This window comes from Gymnoscopelus microlampas (assembly GCF_963454915.1).
Source record: "Gymnoscopelus microlampas genome assembly, chromosome: 4".
Classification (NCBI taxonomy): domain Eukaryota; kingdom Metazoa; phylum Chordata; class Actinopteri; order Myctophiformes; family Myctophidae; genus Gymnoscopelus; species Gymnoscopelus microlampas.
In genome coordinates, this window is record NC_139941.1 from 35,624,568 (window position 1) to 35,647,346 (window position 22,779).

Consider the following 22,779-nt stretch of genomic DNA (forward strand, 5'->3'; position numbering starts at 1 on the left):
ATGAAAACCTAAGATATGTCAATGCATTGTTATTTTGTATGCCCCGTATTTACATCCTTTGCTTGTTTTGCTCTGCATGTGGGCATAAATAATTTAGATTGTGGCAGCCTGGCTGTGGTTCTACCAGACGTCATAACCTCCACTTACCGCTGTTGCCACAGTCGGCACAGGAGATGAGTTCTTCAGGCTTCTTGTCGCGGTTCTGTTCCTTTGTGCCCAGACAGAAGCTGCAGATGGGGATGGGCTCTGCAACCGGCTGGAGTGGACAAGAGAGAGAGACAAAAGAGTGAGTGCCGTACAAATATATGTGTACTGTTACATAAAACACAGAGAGATGGATGGCAAGGTTGATATATCTAACTATATAAATGGCGACCAACTTCCGCACCCTCGGTGTCCACACCCCACAGCTCTGTTATCGACTAAACAACGCACCGCCAGACCACATCTCGGCAACTGACTCGCCACGGCGGCCGCGCTGAATTTACGCCTCGCGTAGGGGACATCTCACTGCTCAGTACACCTTTTCCACCGCGCAACATAATTAATTCTACTCACCAAATGTCGGACAAAACGGAAGGGGAGCCAGCTTCGTACCGTTTACCCTGCGCACGACCTCATCACCACAACAGCACGCAGCCGCTGCGGGGGTTTTTTCCTTTTTTTCAAAACTTTTTTTTTGGTCACCATTTTCTCCAGGCACCATTTCTGGTGTAACGTGCGGCAGCATGCGCTGGGTTGCCACGTTTGTGCGGCAGCATGCGCTGGGTTGCCAGGTTTGCACAGCCAGCGCCAGAAACAAGCAACCACCTTCATGAAAAATTTGTTCCAGGGGTGTCCCCGCGCGTCCCAACACTCCACAGGGGGTCAGTGGACCATCAGGGGGTCCGCGGACCCCCTGTGGACCCCCTGAAACATAACAAATATTATTTCTTCAAATTTTTTCCTTTTTCAAAAAAACTTTTCCACAGTTTTACTCCGGCGATTTGGGTCCCCCAATATACACACGGCCACGCTGCGCCCCGTGCGCGGCTGGGGTTGAGGGGGGCGTAGCCCCCCGAAACTCTAGTATATAGATATATGAATATGATCACACATAAGAAATAGAGGAATTGGGGAGATAGTCAGTCAACTTAATATATCTGCATTGGACAAAAGGCATATGACAATGTGTCATTGTGCATGACCAGCAACAACTGTGTCCCAGCATTAGAACAAAGACTATGAACACAGTGTGCTGGCAGTGCTAAAGACTGGGTTGGTGAACAGAGACCGTTTAATGGAGACTGAGACTTCTGTGATGAGTATAACTCATGCAACATGTGGTGTAAAGCCACCATTGTTGTGTGTTGAGGTCTCTGTTAGTTCCTGTGTTCACTTCATCAGGAAGCTGCTCAGTGGTGCCTGTCATGAAGAAGAACCACATTATTCCTGCTGGCCTGGGATCATACTGTCTCCTGTTCCGTTTTCACACTGTCTTATCTTTAAGGCTTTGAAGTGGAATTTGTTGCCATGGAAAACAATATATATAAAAAGTTAATTTATACTGAAACAGATGGATAGGAACAAAAGAACGAGGCAGACAACGCAATGTGGAAGATAAATAGAGACGTTTGCACTAGTAGGAGACGTTTGCATTAGTATTGGTCTGGTGTTTTTTTCACAAAAAAACACAATTTATGCAAGTTGGTCGGGTCGGGCTCGGGTTGTAAAACAACTATTTTTATTATTATCATCATCATCATCATCATCAATAACAGCTCTACAAGGCGTACAAGCTATATAATAAACAGGTGTGCACCCTTGGTTGCGCTAAATAAGTAACAACAACGAGATAGCAAGAACGGAATAGGGAATGTTTGATTGTATTTTGTTCTTCACGACTGCCAGTAAGAGCAGCAACTCTGTGGATTGCCTTCCAAGGAGATTAACAAAAATGTTGTGCATGCGCTTTTGTGTCCACTACACGGCGCCTTTCAAATAAACTAACCTCGAAGTTGGTCCGATGTGAATAATATGTCACTGTCTCTTTCTATTGCTTTCTCCCTCACTTGCCATGTCTCTTTCTCTCTCTCTTGTGCATTATTATGTAACGTTCCATCTCTTTCTCATCCTCATTCCATAGTGCTATGTGAGTTGAGGCTTTGTCGATGCACAGCCGTTTGCATTATTATCAATTAATTTATTTGTCTTTTCGGGTCAGGCTCGGGCTGATAAATGCATGTTCTGATGGGGCTCTGGCTTCCAGACTTTGATTTTCCAGACCGTTGAGAACTCTACCTATACAGTGGCAGCCAGTCCTCTCGCATTCAAGTTGGCTGATTATATTATTCGCTGTAGTGTAAATATGTGTGAGACTCTTTGTGGTAATCAATTCAAATATGTGCAATTCCTGTGCCAAAATTTATGCCGCGAACAGTGGTGAAAACATAGTCTTCGCCTCCCGGCCTGTCAAAGACTAAGACTAGCTGCAGGGGTACATGTAGCCGACACACATTGTTGCCCATAGGGAGCAACCCTGCCCCTGCTGCTCTCTCAACTCCAGAGTTGTCTTTCAGTGTAGATCCAAGTCAAGTTTCAAAGAAGTCCAAGTAAAGTTGCAAGTAAAGCTGCAACTATCTATTATTTACTTAGTGATCATTCTACTGATTATGTATTTAATTAACCAACATTTTTTTATCAAGTACTTTTTAATATAAAAAACAGCCAACAAATATATATCGACTAGTGTGATTTACTGTTGCATATTCCAATCAAATGATTACATTTGGTTTAATGTTAGCCTAATTAATACTCCATTGCACAACAGTGTTGTGTGACAAATAGAACATATAGTAGGTCTAGACATGGTGTTAGCTTGCCAAAGATGGCAAGTGCTGGTCACGGTATGATGCGCCACTCTGGGCAAGACAATCCAAATTGTGCTTCTAACAATCTCTCCCTCACACTATTTGGCTTAATTGTGGCCAGAACGGTGTCTCATTCAAAAAAAAAAGAAAACAAGGCAAATTAAAAAGGAAAGGTAAACGATACCAGCAAGCTGATTTGCAATCAATGCTACAGGGAAGTGTCAACTAAGGATGTCAAGATACAGTAATTACCAACTTTGTTGCACTACTTTGCAATACAAGTGGTATGATGATAATAATACTTTATTAAAACACAGGGCAGCTGCCCTCAAATGAAGTTCCGTTTTTGTCATTAGTATTAAAAAAATGCATCTGGGCTAATATCAATACTTTTCAAAGTATTGTGTCAAAGTTGTTTTGAAGTGCCAGTATCCTGACATTAATGGAGACAAATGCATGTGTATGCAGTATACTCTGCACCCAAATACAAGAGAAAAGGTGCAACGAGAAATTGCAACACAACACAGAGAGAGCACTTTCCCATCAGAAATTAATGAGCCTGTTGGTTGCCGAAGAAGCTGAAAAACCCTGACAAATAAATCATGTCTCTGAAAGACTAATCTGCAGGTGTACTCAGACACTAGATACGATACACATTCATGCCACACACACGCGCGCGCACACGCACGCACACGGAAATGCGAGGCCGGAGAGAAGGGATGACTCTCTTTCACAATTACTTGGGCCCGGGAGCAGAGACAGGGGAGCGGAGGAGGCCAACAGCTGCCTCTAACTGGAAAGAGAGGGAGGTAGGTTTGGCGGAGCACAAACAAGGTGGGGTGGGTGTGGAACTGAGGCAGGTCACTACAGGAGACAGTAACCTGTACATTTTAAAAGGAAACATGCTGTAGGTGTGCGTTTCAGTTCACTGTTGATTATTACAGTCTATAGAAACAGTACTTACAATGCAACCCATTTTCCCTTTTCTTTCCATTCCGACTGTCCTGTGTTACTTCAGCCTGGCACTCCCATACTGAGTATGGCTGCCCTTACAGCAATCTGATATTATCAGATTTTATTATATTTTCTCAAGTTAACCGTAAACACAGAGAAAAGGGACAATGCCATGACAGTGCCAGTGTCCACTAAAAGTTTAGTAAATGTTTTCATATTCTCTGACTTTCTCAAAAGTATTCTTTCAGCCAGTGTTAATTTGGACAGCAAATTCTGATTTAGTCTTAACACACCATTTAGTTTTAGTCATCTGAAATTGTTTAGTCTTAGTCTAGTCTTAGTCGACTAAATATCAAAATCTTAGTCTTTTAGTCTTAGTCAACAAAATGAACACTGCTTTCAGCACACCTTCAGCAGCATTTCAGACAATGCAGACTGCTCAGTGTTATGGTTGCAAATGGCGCACTATCCCTTCTACAAATAACATAGTGTTAATGTTGAAAATCAGGATGGTTTCACTTCAAGGCATTGAGACTACCACCCAGTCTTTCTCTCCCCCTCTCTGTCTTCTTTATCGTCATCTCTCGCTCTCCCTCTGGAGTTGATACGGGTATGGACAGGAGGAGACATTTCTATATTTTGTTCTCTTATCTAATGTGTGTGAGTGAATTCCAGTGTGAATTCCAATGAGTGAGCCGGTTCGGGGAATGCACTATGATGGACATACATACACATTACATTGGCTGTTGTGGGGAATCAAACCGGCGATCTCCCAGTTACAGGACAGTAACTGGGGTACCTTAACGCTACTTGCATCCTTCCTATGGTGTGACAACATTGTCCATCTGTGTCACCTTTTAATCAGGCAAGGCAGATGTATTTGCATTAGGCTTGAGCATTTTGATAGCATGATTCACCAGGGGGCGGTGATATACGGTAAAGATTTTCCAAGCATGTGTGTTAGAGGAATTACGGTAATGGGGAGTGCAAAGGGGATTGTGTGTGTTTTCACAACTGTGGCTTGCAGAGACAAAGACATTTATTTGAGACTTGATGTTGACCTGTTATTGACAGAGTTAAGACCACAATTGGAGTAAATAAGACTCTCTCGTCTTTTACAGGGGGCCACAGTACAGAGCTCAGTGAAAACAATGCAAGCATGGACAACTTGAGTGTGATAAGCTAAAATTAGTGGAGACATTTGTTATTAAATTGATCAAACAATGGCTCCCTTTTACAAGTCTGTGCTTGGTGCAACAATGTCACAGTATCAACATTATCTTATCTTTAATATCCCACTCCAAATCATAACATGAACTACTCGTACAGTGAAACATTTTGGTAAACATCAATATGGAGATTTGTGGTGTCCGATGAAAAGGAGATAATAAACTGGTTTGTAAATATCTGATTAATGGGGCTCCGTGGGTGGACATGAGATGAGAGCATTTGAGCGCAACCCGCAAAAAAGTACAAATAATAATAATCACCAAAATTGGAAATCAAATTGTAAAGTTAAATGAATTAGGTTTTCGTGGACTACATTGTATTGGAGGTTGGCTGGTTTCTTTCGCACATAGCTCCACACAGGCATCCAACCAGCCAGCCAGCCTGGCTGGTTCAGGGAGGAAGTAGACAGGGACAAGAGCTTGATTTATTGGGTTCATTTCCCTCTGACTCAGGCTGCTCTACTCCCCTCCTAACCCTCCCTGAACACAGCACAGAGATACATCTAACCATGGAAGAAAGAGAGAGAGAGAGAGAGAGAGCGAGAGAGAAGCAAGAGGACAGAGGAGGGGAGAGAGTGAGAGATGGAGAGAAAGGGAGAAAGAATAGAGGTGATAGAGAAAAGAGAGGGAATGAGAAGATTGAGGGAAGTTCATGGAACAGGAAGGAAGTGGGAAAAAACAGGTAGAGAGAGGGAAGGGGAGAGGAGAGGAAGGGCAGGTGGCAGATGAGCCTAGAGATAAAAAAAAATGCTGCGAGAGAAACAAAAGGCAGGAGTGAGAAAGCCTGAAAGAGAGAGCGAGAACATGAAAAGAGAAAGAGAGAAGGAGAAAGAGAGAGAGAGAGAGAGAAATAGAAGGAGAACGAGAAAAAAAAAGCCTGCAGCGGTACTCCTTTGTGCGGCCTGCATGCGACCAACACCTCAATCGCTCCTGACTTTTAACCCTCTCCCTGCCGCACCAGGTAAATCGCTCTAGCTCGCTCGAGTAAACAGAGACAGAGAGCCAGCATCACATCGCCTTTCCTTTCACATACAAACACACAGTCCTACTCCGGTATGAATCTGATAGATTTTATTTTTAATGATATCCCCGATATGGGGACAGGACAGTGAATGACAATGTTCAAAATTCACCGCACTAGATATTTCCAATTTTCCATCCCTCCTCTTTTGCCCTTTTCTACCCGACATAGCTGGCAGGGAGGACAGTTATTAAGCACAGTGACGTTCAACTGTTTCCTCACACCAACAGACTGTTTGTCTGCGGTGGCCAACATTCATCCAGTTGTGCACAAATCTATTTTAAGCCTTTGTGTGTGAATGTGTGTCAGAGAGACAGAGAGAGAGAGTCGTGACGTGCACGCGTTGTTAAATAAGTGACAGGAGTTGTTGGTTGAGGCCAACTAGACACACCTCATGTCAACAACAGCTCCAGCTGTATGGACTGACCATGCAAGAACAGCCACGACCTATCAAAATCCTTATACACACACACACACACACACACACACACACACACACACACACGCACGCACACAGGAAGAGAAACAGACTCTGACCTTGCTCATACACACAAGCACGGACCAACACCAGCAGATTTAACTCAATCAATCCGGGAACGCATCTGTGTCATTTTAGATTTCTTTGGCTATTCAAAAATAGCAGATCTACAAGCTTGTAGCGTGGCACTCGGTCGCACACTATGAGCTGTTATCTGCTATTTTTGAATAACCCAAAGTATAAAATAATGGTTATAGCTGCGTTCCCGGATTGAATGGGTTAAGCACACACAAACATGTAAGAAACAAAGAAATGCACACGCACACGCACACACACACACACACACACACACACACACACACACACACACACACACCTCTGCCCTAATTAACACACCAACCCAGCCACTTTTGTTCACACTCGTGCACTACAATGTCAAACACACACGCACAGTCTATAGCCCTGAGCAACGCAGAGTGTAGCACTAGCCTAGTTCTCGGACATCCTTATGGTTTTTCTTTAACTCAAATCAAGTGCAATGATACTGGAGGCTAAGCAGCCTATTGTGTGAGGCCTTGTAGGGAGACAATAGATCGATGAGCTGGGCTACCATTGGTCTACTCCCTCCCATGTCCTTTAAAACACAACTGGCCAATTTACAGGAGACAGAGGGCAGGAGAACGAGGGTAGAGGTGGCGTAAAATGAATAGGGAGAACAATGGCAAGAGGACACACGGATAAAAATAAAGGGAAGAGGGAGAGACAGTAGGATATGGGCATGAGTGGATGAGAGACGAGAGCGAGGGGGAGAGGGAAAGGCGTTCCTGTTGTCCTTGTCTTGTTTCAAGTCAAGGTTCTCATTAACATGGGAAGCCAATCTCAGCCATCCCACCATTACCTCCCCAATAACTAGTCACCCCCGAAACACACACACACACGCACAATATACAGTATATAACCTCATTGATCACAGTCATGACCCTCTCAACACGACAGTTACAAGACATCTCACCACCACACTCCCCCTACCCAGAAGCACATGCATGTGCGACTAGGCAAGCATCCATGCACCTGCATAGGCACCTGCATAGACATAGTAAGAAAAGGAATCCAGATGTGACACGAGCGTGTTTATCTTTTCATGGATGCCTAGTGGTAGGACTTCCGGGTTATCTGCAAAAGGGCGGAGTTTGGCTGTTATAATTTCAGTCGTATTCTTTGTCTCTGCTACGTTATGTTCTAGCAGTCCACGTGTCCAATTGCCTACACATTTAGCCTAAAAATCCCTCATGCCTAAATATTCTCTCTGTGAATCACGTGTGAAGCTGCACTGTGTGTGTGTGTGTGTGTGTGTGTGTGTGTGTGTGTGGTAACTGTCACCAGGCAGACATCGACTCATAGGAACACACGCCTTGCCCACACATAACTAAAAGTCTGCAAATATTTTGAGTGCCCGCACTCTGTGCTCATCTGTTGTGCTTCCTCTGTTGTTGCATCGCGTTCGTCATTAAATATGTAGCCACGTGTATGCCGACAATAATTGTAATAATACTATATATAGCCGATATTGTAGGCTACTAGATGTGAGGGCCAGGCTACTAGAGGTTCGGGCCGCTAGTAGTATACATTTTCATAAGCATAATTTCTGTCTGTATACTCACTCACCCAGCCACTTTGGCAGTTAATATTATTTGGTGGTTCTAACCAGAATAATTATGTTATTATTTACTGTACCATTGAAATAATACAAACAGCCTGTAAAGACAAAGCCCACAACCCACTTTAGGGTCTCGCCCCAAAGACTGAGAAACAGTACTAGACCCTTCTGGCCTCCAGATGAAAAAGTCTTAAGTTTCTAGTGTACATCTGAGGTTGTTTGTCACTCCAGCAGCCAGCTGTACACCCTGTGCTGAACCAGTATGCCCTCATCTCAGCCCACCACTTATTACAGCGAGGTTAGCGAGGAAGAACCATGCTAAATCACTGCATCAAACACTGAAGCCACACTGGCCCCAGGCCCAGGCCCTCACTTCCCTCAGCTGCTCAACACATTGCCTCCATTTGCAGGGTTATGGGGGTTGCGGGGGGTTAGCGGTACGCGCATACACACACCACTAACCATCACACTCACTTGCGACTACGATGCTGAATGGCAGCTGGCACAGTGAGGATGGCATGACTGAGGCGGTTAACGGTTCTCCCTCTTGGTGCAAGCGGCTGAGATTGAGGGCTGTGGGGCAATCTCAGCAAGCTAATGTCCAGATGCTGCCATGCTGCTTGCTCTCTGTTGCCTTCTGATGCTAATGATACCCAATGGAAACACCTGTATTCAGGCACCACTACTGGCCAAAGGGTTTAGGCAGGACAGTAAATGTATTGGTATAAAAGGAAAATGCAATTTTACTATTTAAAAAAAAAGAAGCGATTAATAATAATATCTATGACGTATGGCTGATTTTGGCAAGATTTCAGCCCGTTCAGAGTCCCCTTTGACTTCTATTGTAAAAATAAAATTAAATATTTAAGTTAAGTATAGAACATGTGAAATTAGATTAGTGGAGGGACATCTGTGGCCTAGTGGTAGAGTGCACAAGCCATTTGGCACTGATTGGTCCAGTGGTTTGTGAGATTATAAACAGATACACGGACCCTCTTCTAGACATCTCGCCTCTGAGGAGCCACACCGTAAAAACCTTAAAATTTTATTTATGAATAACTGTTTAAACAGTCTTGGTGTGGAGGGCCCTTTCTGTGACCCCTGATTGTCCTATGTAGAGAGATGAGTCATTCTCTTGACATTCCAGTTGCATGGCACTGACCCTGACAGGCTTTCTAACACATTCCTCTTCTTTGGCTGCTAAGTATGATGGAGCAGAACTACGTTTGTTGGCGGGAAGGAGCAACAGAAACAGACCAAGACACACAGCCTTTGGGACAAAGACATTGACAGACAGACAGAGCAAGCTGAAGAGAGACAGAACAGCAGAGAGTGGGTGGATACTAGAGGTGCTCCATTTAGAACATTCTTGGCTGATTACTGATAACGTTTTTTATTTTTAGTCTGACTTGTCGATACCGATTTCTTCCAATTCCAATTTTAATCCTAAAAAATACGTGTTTTATGGAAATGTTTAAGACACTGATTAAAACATTTCAAATGAACAACTTTACTACAAGAATTTAGTAACAGAACTGTATTGCTTTTTATTTCTTAAATTACATGAATGAAGTTTGCAAATGATATTGGCCCGATTGGCACGATGCAATCATTAATACACTTCATTACTAGGCTCAAATTCTTATTCTACCAGACAGAAGGCAGGTGACACGTTTTGTTTGGTAACAAATGGCTAAATATTGAAGAAAGAAACTGTTTTGTTTATGTTTCAATAAGCATTTTGTTGGGTGTGGTTTAATGTAGGTATAACATCTATAGGGTACTGTTGCTTTAAGACTTCACCAAGATGTAATTTCTAGGCAACACTGAGAAGATCTACAATGCAACGGGTCGAACCTCAACGCATTCTTAGCTTGTAGATCAATTATTTTTGATATGCAACACCCTGGGTCATCGTATAAACAAACTGTTTAGAAGCCAAATAAAGCTCTGATGCTTTGATCAAATGACAAGTAGCAAACATATTTAAATTCCTCTTGTTACCAGTGGTTGCCAGGCAATTCAAGTGCACAATTCAACATTTCTGCTCACGCTGAAAAACCTTCACACAGACGGCATGATGATGTGCACACAGTGCGAGTCGTGTTCTGTGCATGCATGTAAATATAACCAGCATAAAATCCGATTTATGAGAAAAACCAGCAGGGCACCGCTCATGACCGGCCAATCAGCTGAACATCGGACGATTTTTCTCGGTGGGTGACAGCTCGGTGCAGTTTTAGTGGTTACACCTAAGGCATATAATGCAAACGTCAGCAAAGGGGGTATTTGGTATTCATTGTCCCCTGAGTGACTAGCCTTGATGTCTTCACATTTGGCTATACACAATCAGAGGTACACAGTCAAATCCTCAGTGTTAATTTGACTCTGAGTATCCAACCTATCAAATAACAGGTCCATTTGTTTATATTTGGTTACTCAGTTACAAATGGATAAATGAACACTGAGGATTTTACTGTGAAATAAGAACAATCTAACAAAAGAAAATGTGTGTGTGTTGGGCGGCACAACATGTCTTAAGTAGTGAAAGGGAATTTGACTATGGATAAATATATCCATTATGGTTCATAAAGGCTGGATGCTTAATGTAGCAGCTCAATTACCATTCCAGAGCAGTGGTCTCATTAGTCAGGCAGCCAGCATTAGCCAAACCATTTAAGAGGGTCAGTGGGACATTGGGTAGGAAATCACCAACACACACACGTATATCTATGTGTGTGTCCATGTATGGGTGTATGTTTATGCATGTGTAGGTGTGTATATATGTTAGCTTGCATCAATAAGAATGTATAACATGCTGTATACATCTTAGGCATGTGTGCATGCTTGAGTGTATAGCTTTTGGGTTTTTTTCACACGTCCCCACCATGACACTGCAAATCAGCAGAGGGAACTCTGGGTGACCCCACTCCAGCTGTTGGAGAAGAGGGCATACGCAGGGCAGCAACATCCCTCTTCTCTGCTATGACGGGATGGGGACACACACACACACATATACACACACCATTCACTCACTCTCACACACGCAGACACATATAGACACAAATGTTTACGGATGGACAAATACACATGCACGAACGTGTGCACACGCGCACACATACACTCGAAGGCTCAGCGAGCGATCGCTACGGCCCATCCCACCTAATGGCCATAGCCTCATACGGCTAACGGGTGCTCAGGGAGGCAATGAGCTTTGCTATCTATATACCCCTGACCTCTGGTTGACTTCTCTCCCCCATTTACCTCCCCCTTCATGGCCTGGCAATGACCTCCTATTAAAGGGGAGAGGAAAGAGCATGGAAGGGTGGGAGAGGTGGTGGGTGTGCAGGGGAGAGGGGACGTCTTGTTTGAATGGGAGTCCTCTGACACAGCCATTGGGGTGTTGAGTACACAAATCTCCCTCTGATAGGGTCAGAGCCAGTGTTTGGCCATTTGTTTTCATTTTTCATTTTTTTCCTTCACACAGCATGAGTGGTCTCTGGTAAATCATAACAGCCAGCAATCATGTGCAGCAATACGGCCTTGATGAGACTGTCAGACAGAGAGAAAGAGAGCGAGGAGAGAGATTGTGAGTGATCGTCAGCAATGCCAGTCTCTCTCTCTCATGCATCATTTGTAGGACATACAGATCCCACACACAAATACACACACTTTCCATTACTGAGATATACACAATATCACACACATGCATACACATCATGTGATGGGACCACAGTAATGCCCTGTTCAAAGGCATAGATTTCAGAGCATCAAAACATCCAGCAGAAGGTGAGAATACAAGCTGGTCTGGACTAGAGCTTATGTATGAATTGCTAGACACAAATGTCAACATCCCCTCCTCTGTACTGCAGCAACTGTATCCTCTGTCTGGTACACGGAACAAAGGATGGCCATGGCATTTGAAAAACATTTAAAATACAAAGTAAAGGACTCATGATCTAAATTAACCACTATAAGATAACGTGTGAAACCAAAACAGTCCTCTTCAATTGTATACTGTGGCCAAAGATAAAGCCGTCTACAACAGGCTTTATCTGTTTATATGCATGTCTGTCCTGACAAAAGTAGACCACACTACACGCATGCCATAAACGAATGCAGCATTAACAGAAGTGGAAGTGAAACTCACTGCTGGATCATAGGTGATAAACTAGGGCTGGTAAAATACGTAACCATGGGTGGAACTCTGTAGTTATACCACCATGGTTCTTGTTAAGCACTAAGTTTGTACTTAAAGATAATGTATTGGGGGGCCGGTGGCCTAGTAGCCTGAAATAAGTCAGAAAGGCCCAAAAACGATAACCTAATAATCAAGATCACCAATTCCATTTGGCCAAAGGAAACCGTCACCATACTAGTCGTCATGGACATCCTGTGAAGAGCGGCTTCACCACTGGGGGGGGGGGATTGGTAGCAGCTAATCATTTCCAGATGTCTGTATTCCTAATGTCATTTATTTAATGATTCTTCTTGCCAAATACTTATCAAAAATAGAACCCAATACAACTGGCCCTAATGACACTTACACACGGTCTTCAGCTAACATACTCTACTCACAGCTTCAATTATTGTCACATTTCTTCACGAGTCAGAGCTGCAACCTGCATTTCAATGAAAACTCGTTCCTGCACACGTTTTGAGCTCATCAAGAACCTTTACATGAGGCTTTAGTTAGTGAGACCCGTTTTCCTTCTTATAGCAGTGCAGCAGAAATGAAATGAGCAGTGCCAGTTGTGGTTCAGTAGCTTAGTCAGAGAACACAGTGGTGGGAAATGGGAGGAGAAATGATGGCTACTAATCTTATGTGGTGGTGACCAACTGACCATCTGCGCCAAACGGGTCACTGTGTTAAACAGGCCTATGTGACCCTTGCCTGTTCACTCGCTCTCTGGGCTAATCCTACTCTGTGTGTGTGTTTGCATGAGTTACCCTGAGATACAGGGCTCGACATTGCGACCGTTTTGGTCAAAATGCACCTGAAATTTAATCTGTGCGACCTAAAAATATAATTGGGACTGCAACAAATTGCTGTGGTGCGACTAACAGTACATCGAGTGAACCAAAGCGAGCGCTCCATGCCATCTAACATGCATTCCCCTCTGAGCTGCAGTGGCTAAGATGTTAATCTAATAGCCTGTGGTGTGTAGTTTACTCATTGACACAACGGACCGGGCGATTACATGTTGGTGGTCCTTAAATTTTGTGGGTGCTCCTACATTTTTTCTGGTGCTCCTCAATTTCCTCCTCAAGTGGTAGCAAGTAAAAAGGTTAATTTCGAGCACAGACATGGGCCATCTATAGAGAGAGATCACACAGGCACATGACACAAAACAACGACCAGGTAAAGCCAGGACCAGTACAAAACAGAGCTTTGCCAAGTGTTTCTACTTGTTAGACCCCCTCTACTGCTGCCTGTGCCTGACTCATAGCCTGCAACTTAACACATGATGATGGCCTGTTATTCATCTGCCTGTGAGTGGCACTCGAAGATTTGTTTACAAACCATTCTCCCTGTGGGCATGCATGCATCTGTGTGGCAGAGGGTGTGCTAATGTGTGGCATTTGTGGGTTCATTTATGTATTAATGTGGCTTCTGCCTTAGGTGTGAATGTAGCACAAATCATTCAGCATGTATCGTATAGTAAAGAATCGTTTAGAATTGATTGTGTCTGTGTCAGACATAATTAGCGTCTGCACATCTGAGTGCGTGTATACAATATATAATACCTGGGACATCATAAATCTTCAAGTGAAGTCATGGTTGACACTCACGTTCATGTAATGCTCATTTACAAACCTGTGTGTATGTGTGCATGAGTTGTGTATCTGTGTGTCCATGGCCCTGAGCAGGGGAGGTTAGTAAACGGCTGCTTTCTCTGATCAGGTTACAACAGTGGGTGTGTTCCCTGGCTCCTCTGTCGCCTGCATGTCTGCCTCTTCCCGTTTTTCACTGTCTCAGTCCTTCTCTACCCTTCTCCCTCTCTTTCATGCTCTCTAACTCTCTGTCTTGCTCTCACACACTCCAAATCATCCCCTCACTCTCTCCCTGTTGCTCACACTTGCTCTTTTACTCACTCGGGCATTTTTTTTCTTTACTTCCTTTCACTCAGTATTCAGTCAGAGCAGAGTTCATCGAGGCCTCTAAAACTCCAACACATACCTCCTATTTTCTCTCTCCCTCACTTTGTTCTTCCTTCCGTCCTCTCTTTCCATGCCCGTCCTTCTCTCCACTCACCGTTTCTATTTCTACCTTCCGCCCTCTTCCTCTAGCCTCCCACTCACTTCCTCCCTTCTCGCTTTCTCAGTCTCATTCTGCCTTTACTCGTCACTCATTCACCCTTTTTCTCTTTCCTTCCCTCTTTCTGTAACTCCCTCCCTCCCTCTCTTTCTTTCTTTCGTCTCCTGACAGGGAGCAGCCCTGCAGCTGGTCCACAGCCCTGCAGGAGGCTGGGAGCCACGTGATTCTCTTCGGTAACCTCCTTCTCTTACCCTGACCTCCTCTGTCTCTTCCTCACTCTTCTCCACTGCAGGCAAGGACTGGAGAAGTGCCCTGGTAGTAACCACTCACCTTCGTTTCACAATGCCCACCCTGGACCACAAAATGCATACACAGACACACTCACAGCCTGCCACACAATGCTACACTAGTTATCGGTGTTCATTGATCTCTCTCTCGACCTCTTGTCCTCCTAACCCGCAATTTAACCTTAAAAACACAGTCGCTTTATTCCTTTGAGATCTTCTCTGTTGCCAGCTTTGATGCCTCAGGACAGACATGGTAGCATGGTATACACAAATGGTATGAGAGCTTTAATTCACACACAAACAAAGTCTGTGCATAGTGTTATTCCCCCTGGAGAGGCAACTTGGCCAGGCCACAATGGCCAGTCCATGTTCAAACCAAGCCACAACTCAACAGATTTTTAGAATGTCTAAAACAATGTTACCTGCAGAGATGGGATATGCATTTTTAGCTCCGACAAGCTTAGTAGCCACAGCTCAGAATGAGACACAGTATCTGACTGGTGGCTGACGTTTATTTTCCCTCTCTAATTACATCACTTTCTTATAGGCCACAGGCCGCATGATGGCCGATGCAACCAGGGTTTGACAATCTTTGGATTCTATCTGCGTTTTTGTGGGGGGAATCCATGATTTAAATGCACTCTGTGGCACATTTTAGAGTGACATTTCTTCAGTTAATTAACCCTATATGCCTCAGACGCAAAGGCTGTCATTCCTTCCTCCTTCGACACCTTTTTATAGCCTTCTGTCAGGATATGATGTACGCTATAAGAGACTTTGTCTCTCCGTCTTACACTCATGGTTTGAGGTCTGCATAGCGGTGGTGTTGCCGAATGTAGACACGACAGGGAATGTTATCGTTTCTGTTTGGCATGTTTTTGCCATTACGTAGAGGTCTATGGCAAAAAGGTTCTCCGACTGTGCACGGTTGGGGCAGCTGTTTTTAATGGTTTGGTAGTCATGTCATTTGAAAACAATCGGAGCAAAAACCATTATCTATATAGTTCAGACATGCCATCCTGTCCCGTCTCTCGCAATTGGGTTCTACACACACCCTACTTGCTATATACTCAGAACCTTAATTTAGTTCCTGAAACATAATCATGAATAAGTGAATAAACACATAGAGCACCTCCTCGTGGTATCAGCAATCGCTGGGCCAAATAGGCCACGATGAGTCTGAAGATGCGGAGCAACTGTATTGATTCCATTGTGATCATTACTTATTAATACATGTTTACATTTCTGCATGAGTGCAACAGCTGGGTTGAGGATCGGTGTATTTTAGTCCAATTAAGAGTTCCACAATCTCACATTTAAAAAGCACTTGTTCCTAATAAGGATGGCCATTTTTTGGAAACATACACTTGGGAGTGTTACCGGTTTAAGATAGTATGACATATTTAACATAACATTGCAGTGCATGTCTGAAGCCTTGGACACAACTGCATCATTGAGTTGTATATAGCATAATCGACTTCAACGCTTAAATAGCGTTAACAAGCCACGTGACGTTAAGCCAACCGTATCGGTATAGACAGAGAGCCTACCAGGTGAACAGTCCTCAAATAAAATGAAACAACAATCATCTGTTTTTCTCAAAATGTTGCCCACTATTCCCACTGCCTTGTAGTTTCCTAGCTGTCTGACTCTTTACAAGCTACAGTCTGCTAAAATCTGAGCCCTTCAAAACAGAAGTGGGGTTCATACGTAATCACGTATATAATACTAAGCTTCCTTTCCCCCTTCACGTTGCGGTCGTTTTGAAGTTATTATAGATTTCATAGCAGCCTTTTAGCCAGTGAAATTGTTGCCATGGACTGTGTAGGCTGGTTCAACAACATACCCCAGAGACTTAACCACTTAGACCCCCATACATTGTTGAGTGGAGTCCCTCAGGGATCTTCACTGAAAATATCTGATCAACAAGCTCATGTGTCACGACGCGTTGTGAGCTTTTCAATCTGCTATTGTGTACCAGTACCTGACCCATCCTTAGTTCCTAAAAAGAAATTTGGGCTGCACCTTCAGGAAAGGGAGAATGCCTGTCACTTAAGAGGAACATTTGGAATGATTCCATATCATTTCTACAGATAGACACTGAACACTTCTTTTGTGCGCTTCAAAACATTTTAACAGAGCACACGTGTTTCTCAGAAACAAATCACCCGTGCTTTGTGCCTCTGCCACAGTTGTAATTTAAACAGGATTTGTGTGATCTAATAAAACATCTGTTGCCACCAGAGCATGCAGCGTTGCATTCATTTGTAGTAAAAGCAGCCGTGTGAGAGTGAGGTGTCTGTTTTTAATCTTAGATTTCAGTTTCTCTCCTCTACATATTACACTGCTATATTGTCTGCTGTCAAATGCCAAAATGAGGGCTCTGCAATGTCATCCTTTACTGCATTAGAGTTTCAACGTTGGGCTGGCCTAGCTGTCACTGCACATATGTATAAATGTAAAATTACGTGTATACACCTAGCTGGCAATGAAGTGCTTCAGATTCCGATATATGCGTTTAGACTGGAAAAACTGCAAAGCTGGGCCATCTATGGCTGTCTGATCAGCGTCGCTCCGCCAAATCAGAGACATACCTCTAAAATTGGTTTCATCATGAGTCAGTGAATTAGCCTCAACTTACTATTCTGTACATCATTAATGTGAATAGTTGTGAAGTGTTAGCTTAATGTATATATGCATTTAAATATTTCTGTAAATGTTATTTATATACATACATTATTGCATGTTACTGCACTGTGTTTGTCACGTATGCATACATTACTGCTCGTCTGTTAACCATTTGTTTTATGTACACATGCATGCGTGAAGGCATTACCTTGTCTTTCTCATGGGGCAGCAGACGGACAGGTGGGAGTGATTCCAGGGATACTGTCCCCGTCCCATCATCCAGGGTGCTGCTGCGGCTGACCATGTGGAACAGTGGGCCCTGCTTGGCTACGCGGCCATGGGCAACAGCCCTCTTCAGGGCCACCCTTAGCTGCTGGTGGAACAGGCCAGGCCCCATGGAACCGCTGCCTGAAAGGTAGGCCGCCACGTCAGCCTGGCACTTGAGGAAACGCTCGATGCTCTTCAGGCTGGAGCCACCAGCCTCATGGAGACCCTCCAGTGAGCGTTTGATCAGCTTGTTCCAGTCCAGTCCGGGCTTCTTCCCCGAGTGTGAGTGGGAGTGGGAGTGGGAGCTTCCCCCACCACTTCCTCCTCCTCCTCCACTGCCTCCTCCTACGGAGCCTCCACCACCGCCACTTCGTGGTTTTGGTAGGGCGAGGCGCCCAGGGTTGTCAGGGTCCTTGTAGGAGTTAACGCCCTTGTTCGAGACCTTAAGAATGGTGCCATCCTTGACACTGAGCTCCAGTTGCTCCAGAACTGTCTTGCGGTCAAGGCCATGCGACATGGACACGGCATTGCAAATGCGTTCCTCCGACGGCCGCTGCTTTTGCTTCTTCACCTTCTTGATGGCCTCCAGGATCCATTGGGTGTACATAGGGTTAGCCAGCTTCACCATGGCTGCAGTCTAAGAGTGGGCGCGGTAGCCCCTGCAGGTCTCACTGCAACGACCACAAACTTATAGATAGGGAAAAAAAGTTGATGAAAAAACTGGCCTGTAGGCCAAGGAAGGAAGGGCCCGGCCTGCGCCCTAGCGCGCTGCCGCCGCCTCTTCCTTCACCTCCTCCTCCCTCCTCCACTTGGTGACTATCCTTTGTCCTGGGGCCGCACAGAGAGTCCCTCAGAACCTAAGTATGAGTAGCACGGCAGGGAGGAGTTCACCATAGCATAAACCAACCCACCTACCAACCCAGCAAAAAAAAGGAAGCAAAAAGTGGTCTACCCACTACCCTCTCCAGGCAGGAATAAGAAGCCTGGAGGAGAGCAGAGGGGTAGTGGTGTTTTTATGAGTCTAAGTGTAGTTGGACCACACACAATATGAATGGTTTAGGCAAAAAAAAAAAAAGAAGTGTTTACCCACCTCTGCCTGTTGCAAAATACTGACACACATACACAGGTATGCCCAATAAAACCTGTTGCGTCAGTCTTCTGTCAATAGCAATTAGCCAATCTTCACTGTGACACAAATGACCATGGCCTTTTAGAGGTGACCGTAGTCGTTTGGTAGAAGTTAAAAAAAAAAGTGTGAATTCCAAAGACAAGGTGAACACGATAATTTTCCTTATGTCCCAATTGGCTTGTTCCCTCCTCTCCCTCTCTCTTCCGGCAGCCTGAGCTTTTCGGTTCTGGGACGGAATGGATATCTCACCCCAGGGAGCAGCCGGGCCTGATCACCTTCATGCCGATTGCACCTCAGCAGTCGCCGCACCCTGCAGAAACAAGGACAAAACACATACAGAGACAGCAGGTCAGCGAACCTTCATACAAAAATGATTATTATTTTTTGTGTGTACGTTCATTTTTTGTGTACAATACCAGGCAGGCAAAGGGGAAAATAGTGTTTCACTCAGGTGAAATGCAGTTATTCTCCCATTGTATTTGCATGGATAAACTTCATGTGCATAGTGCAAGTTCATGTCCTATTCCATGTAATAACATTCAATAACACATGCCTTCAAAACAGACAGACACAAACAAACAATCTCCCCACCCATCCCAGTGTTATCACTGCAGAATGTAAACAAAGCCATGCTTGTCCACAAAAATCATAATAAATCTCAAGGCAGGTTCCCTCCAGAATCTACATCAGACAAGACCCTGTTACAACATGCATCTACTTTCAAAACACAGATTAGCCTGTCTGAGAGTTAGCTAGAGACACCAGCTAAAGCGAAAGTATCAGTGTTGTAGTTACTTTAAAATGCACACTGGAGACAGTAACATTACAACAAGCACACACAAACATTAGCGTAGTACTTTAGTTATCAGCATTATAATAAATCCTATTTTATTCTTTGGAAGGAAAGTAGGTGACAGACAGGGTCTTGGTTTATGACTGTTCAGGACATACTCTGACACACCATAATGTTGTGTACATCAGAAAACCAATCCATCTTTCAATTCCTAAACTTGTACGACCATTTGTAACAGCCACCTCAGTCTGAAATCATGTAAAAGGTTGGTCATTTCAGAACAAGCAAAAACACAATTGTCAACCAACACAATTTTTACCAGCAATATCTGGTTAACGACGACTCAAACGAGTAGCTAGTGTTTACCGTTTAATGCATGTTCTTTACTATCAACCCCTAGCATAGAGGTAAACACAACCGTCCCACACAAACACAACGCTTCTAAGCCAGTTAGCCTGGCGTGCTAACATAAACACGATGCAGTCAAAACACGGGTTGTTAGCAAACACTGGCTTACAAATCCAACTGAAAATCAAAGCCAGGTCGAATGCCGCCTTCCCCGGACTGTTGTTGACTCTCACTGATATGACGGGCAATTATGTGACAGCAAAACCTTCCCTTCCCGCTAAAGTGCTGCTGTTGTTTAGCCAGCTAACGTTAACACCTTGCTAACAACTCACCGTTAGCATTCCTCATCATACACACAGGCTAATGTTACTACTATATCCGCCGCTAGCCCTCCAGAAGGTAAACAGCGTGAAACAAACGTTTGCCACAACGATTCCATTATCATGTCCACAGCGGCCCGCAGTCTCTCAAAACGGGCAACAATCGCAACAACGGCCACCACGAACAATCTGATTTCCCGGAAAGTCACGGTTAAAATTAATGGCAAGATCGCGGCCTTCCGACAGGGAGGCAACAATGCATTCAAGTTGCAGACTCAGATCAGACGACCGTAGGAAGGGGGCTAACGGGCAAGTGCATAATACAATATAAAGAGTTTTTGAAAATAGCAGATCTACAAGCTCACAACGCGTCGCATCGCGACGCGTTGTGAGCTTGTAAATCGGCTATTTTCAGCACTCATGTGGCCTAAAGTTGCTTCTTCTGGGCTTGTTTTCCCCAATGCAAGTTGCCAGACTCAGATCAGACGACTGTAAGACAGGCTAACGGGCAAGTGCAAAAAAATGTATACACCACACAGAGGCGGTTTTTTCCCTACGATCTGGGTTGTGTTGGTACACTACGGCCTCCTTCTCAGTCCTCGGACTCAGGTAGCGGGTGAAAAGACAACTGGTGGCCCCGAGCAGTGGCGTTGTTCCATCCAAAACACTCCCCACCTCGCTCACTTCCTTCCTCCGCCAGCCGCCCTCCCACGTATCGCCTCTGTTCTGCGGTGCGCAAGAGAAGACAAGGCCGCTGCTGGCTAGGCCTCGGCTCCCCCTCCATCCAACCGCCCCCCACCCCCGTGCCGCCCCCCTCCTCCTTCCCTCCGCGATCATCATCATCTCTCCGTACCCTCTACCTCTCGCGGTTCCCAGAAAGCCTCTATAGAACTGGTGGGTCCAGTTCGGGGGTTTTATTTAGGGAGGGCCAGCCCGGATAACCGTGTAATGTCCTCTAGCCCACCAGCCGCTACTCACCGGAATTCCGTGTCGAGTTGCCGCGGAGAACGTGCCAAAAATCATCCGAATCGGAGACAACAACAAGCCCAAAAATGCAGCCAGCAGGGACTAGAGGCTCCAAAGCTGACGCCATCTTTGAGTGAAACAGGAGCTCGGGCTCAGGCTGCCTGGTGGGGGAGGGGGGAGCTTTAGGGACCGTCTGCATCGTGCACTAGGAGGAGGACTGGGCTGCAGACGCACTGCGAGGGGAGCGGGGTGGTGGTGGGCACGGCGGAGCTGTTGCTGTGTGTGCGAGGGGTGGATATCGGTTGAACAACATGAAATGGAAGAAAGGGACAGATGGTGGAGGAGGAAAAGGGATAGGTGTTCACGCTCTCTCCGCTGTGCGCACACACACAGACACGGGAGCAGTCCAAGGGAACGTCTACATTTTATTCTTACAAGGGGAAAAAAAATCAAAGCAAGCGAGTGGGGTTTAACGTTAGAGGGTATTTAAAGATCAAAGTGAGACACCCTCCACACACTGCCCGGTGTGAGAGATCTGCAGTCTATTGTAGCAGCTGTATTTTTGCGAAAGATTGGGAGCCAGCTGCCAGCCACACACACACACACACACACACACACACACACACACACACACACACACACAGATATAGGTCTACTATGCCATGGATTTAGATGTTGTGCTACGGTTACAGTAGTATGCTATTACCAGATAATGCACACCCTTTTATGTGGAGTAGTGCCTTGCTAGGCAGATTATTATGATACGTAACGTGGCTAATATCTTCCCAAAAAAAGTGATTATGTAAATTGCCCGCAATGCCCCCACTATCCCCATAATGATTAATATCCAACACGCGTCTTCCATTACAATAAATTAGGACCCAATTATTTCTCTTCATTATTTACATTTAGAAAACGAAGTTTTTACGGTTCACAGGAGCGCAGCATAAAATTAATATAGCATATGTGACATATGGACAGTCAGGCATCACTCTCGTTTTAATTATCTAATCCCATAAAAAGTAGGCTAATTAACTCTACATGCGCAACAAGCGACTGGAATTAGTCGAGATAGTGTCAAATAGACCAGTGGTTCTCAACATGTGGGTCGGGATCCCCAGGGGGGTCCCCACATGATTTTTGGGGTGTCCCCAGATGGCAGTGAAGTGACAATTTAAGGACGTTTAAGACCTTTTTAATACGTAAATAAAAAAGCTAAGAAAAAAAAAGGTTATCAACAAACTAACTGGTCAAACATTGGCCAAATTATCAAATAATGTAAGAAAGAGGCAAAAATTGTGAAACACAATTAGCTGATCTACAAGCTCACAACGCCTCGCACAAGGTTCACAATATTTATCTGTGGAACAGAGTCAAAAAAGAGATTATGCCTCAACACCTACATTACAAGTGCTTGTCAGGGTGGGGGGTCCCCAGTTCAAATATGATTATTATTATTTTTTAAATTGTTTTTAAGGTTAAAGTACTATATACTTATAGTAATCATTGCTACTGAGCGTTTGTTCGGTCACAGGGGTCTCACCAGCTCTTTAGTAAACAGAATATAGTACATTTTCAGGTAGGTGACACATTT

At 44.6% G+C, this 22,779-nt stretch overlaps 1 protein-coding gene across 5 annotated transcripts in view; it reads right to left on the minus strand.

Moving 5' to 3' along the window:
• The window catches only part of kat6a (K(lysine) acetyltransferase 6A), a 48,224-nt gene extending 26,916 nt beyond the window's left edge, over positions 1-21,308 (minus strand). For 4 of the 5 annotated variants that reach the window (XM_084055908.1, XM_084055907.1, XM_084055906.1 and 1 more), the window contains exons 1-3: positions 21,198-21,308; positions 17,571-19,068; positions 148-256 (exon numbers count right to left, since the gene is read on the minus strand). In XM_084055908.1, coding sequence (XP_083912034.1) covers positions 148-256; positions 17,571-18,257 — 796 coding nt within the window. In that variant the 5' untranslated portion in view covers positions 18,258-19,068; positions 21,198-21,308. Of the gene's footprint in view, positions 1-147; positions 257-17,570; positions 19,069-20,776; positions 20,911-21,197 lie in introns of those variants that run through there. The other variant, XM_084055905.1, reaches the window with a different exon arrangement.
• Between the last annotated feature and the right edge of the window lie 1,471 nt (positions 21,309-22,779).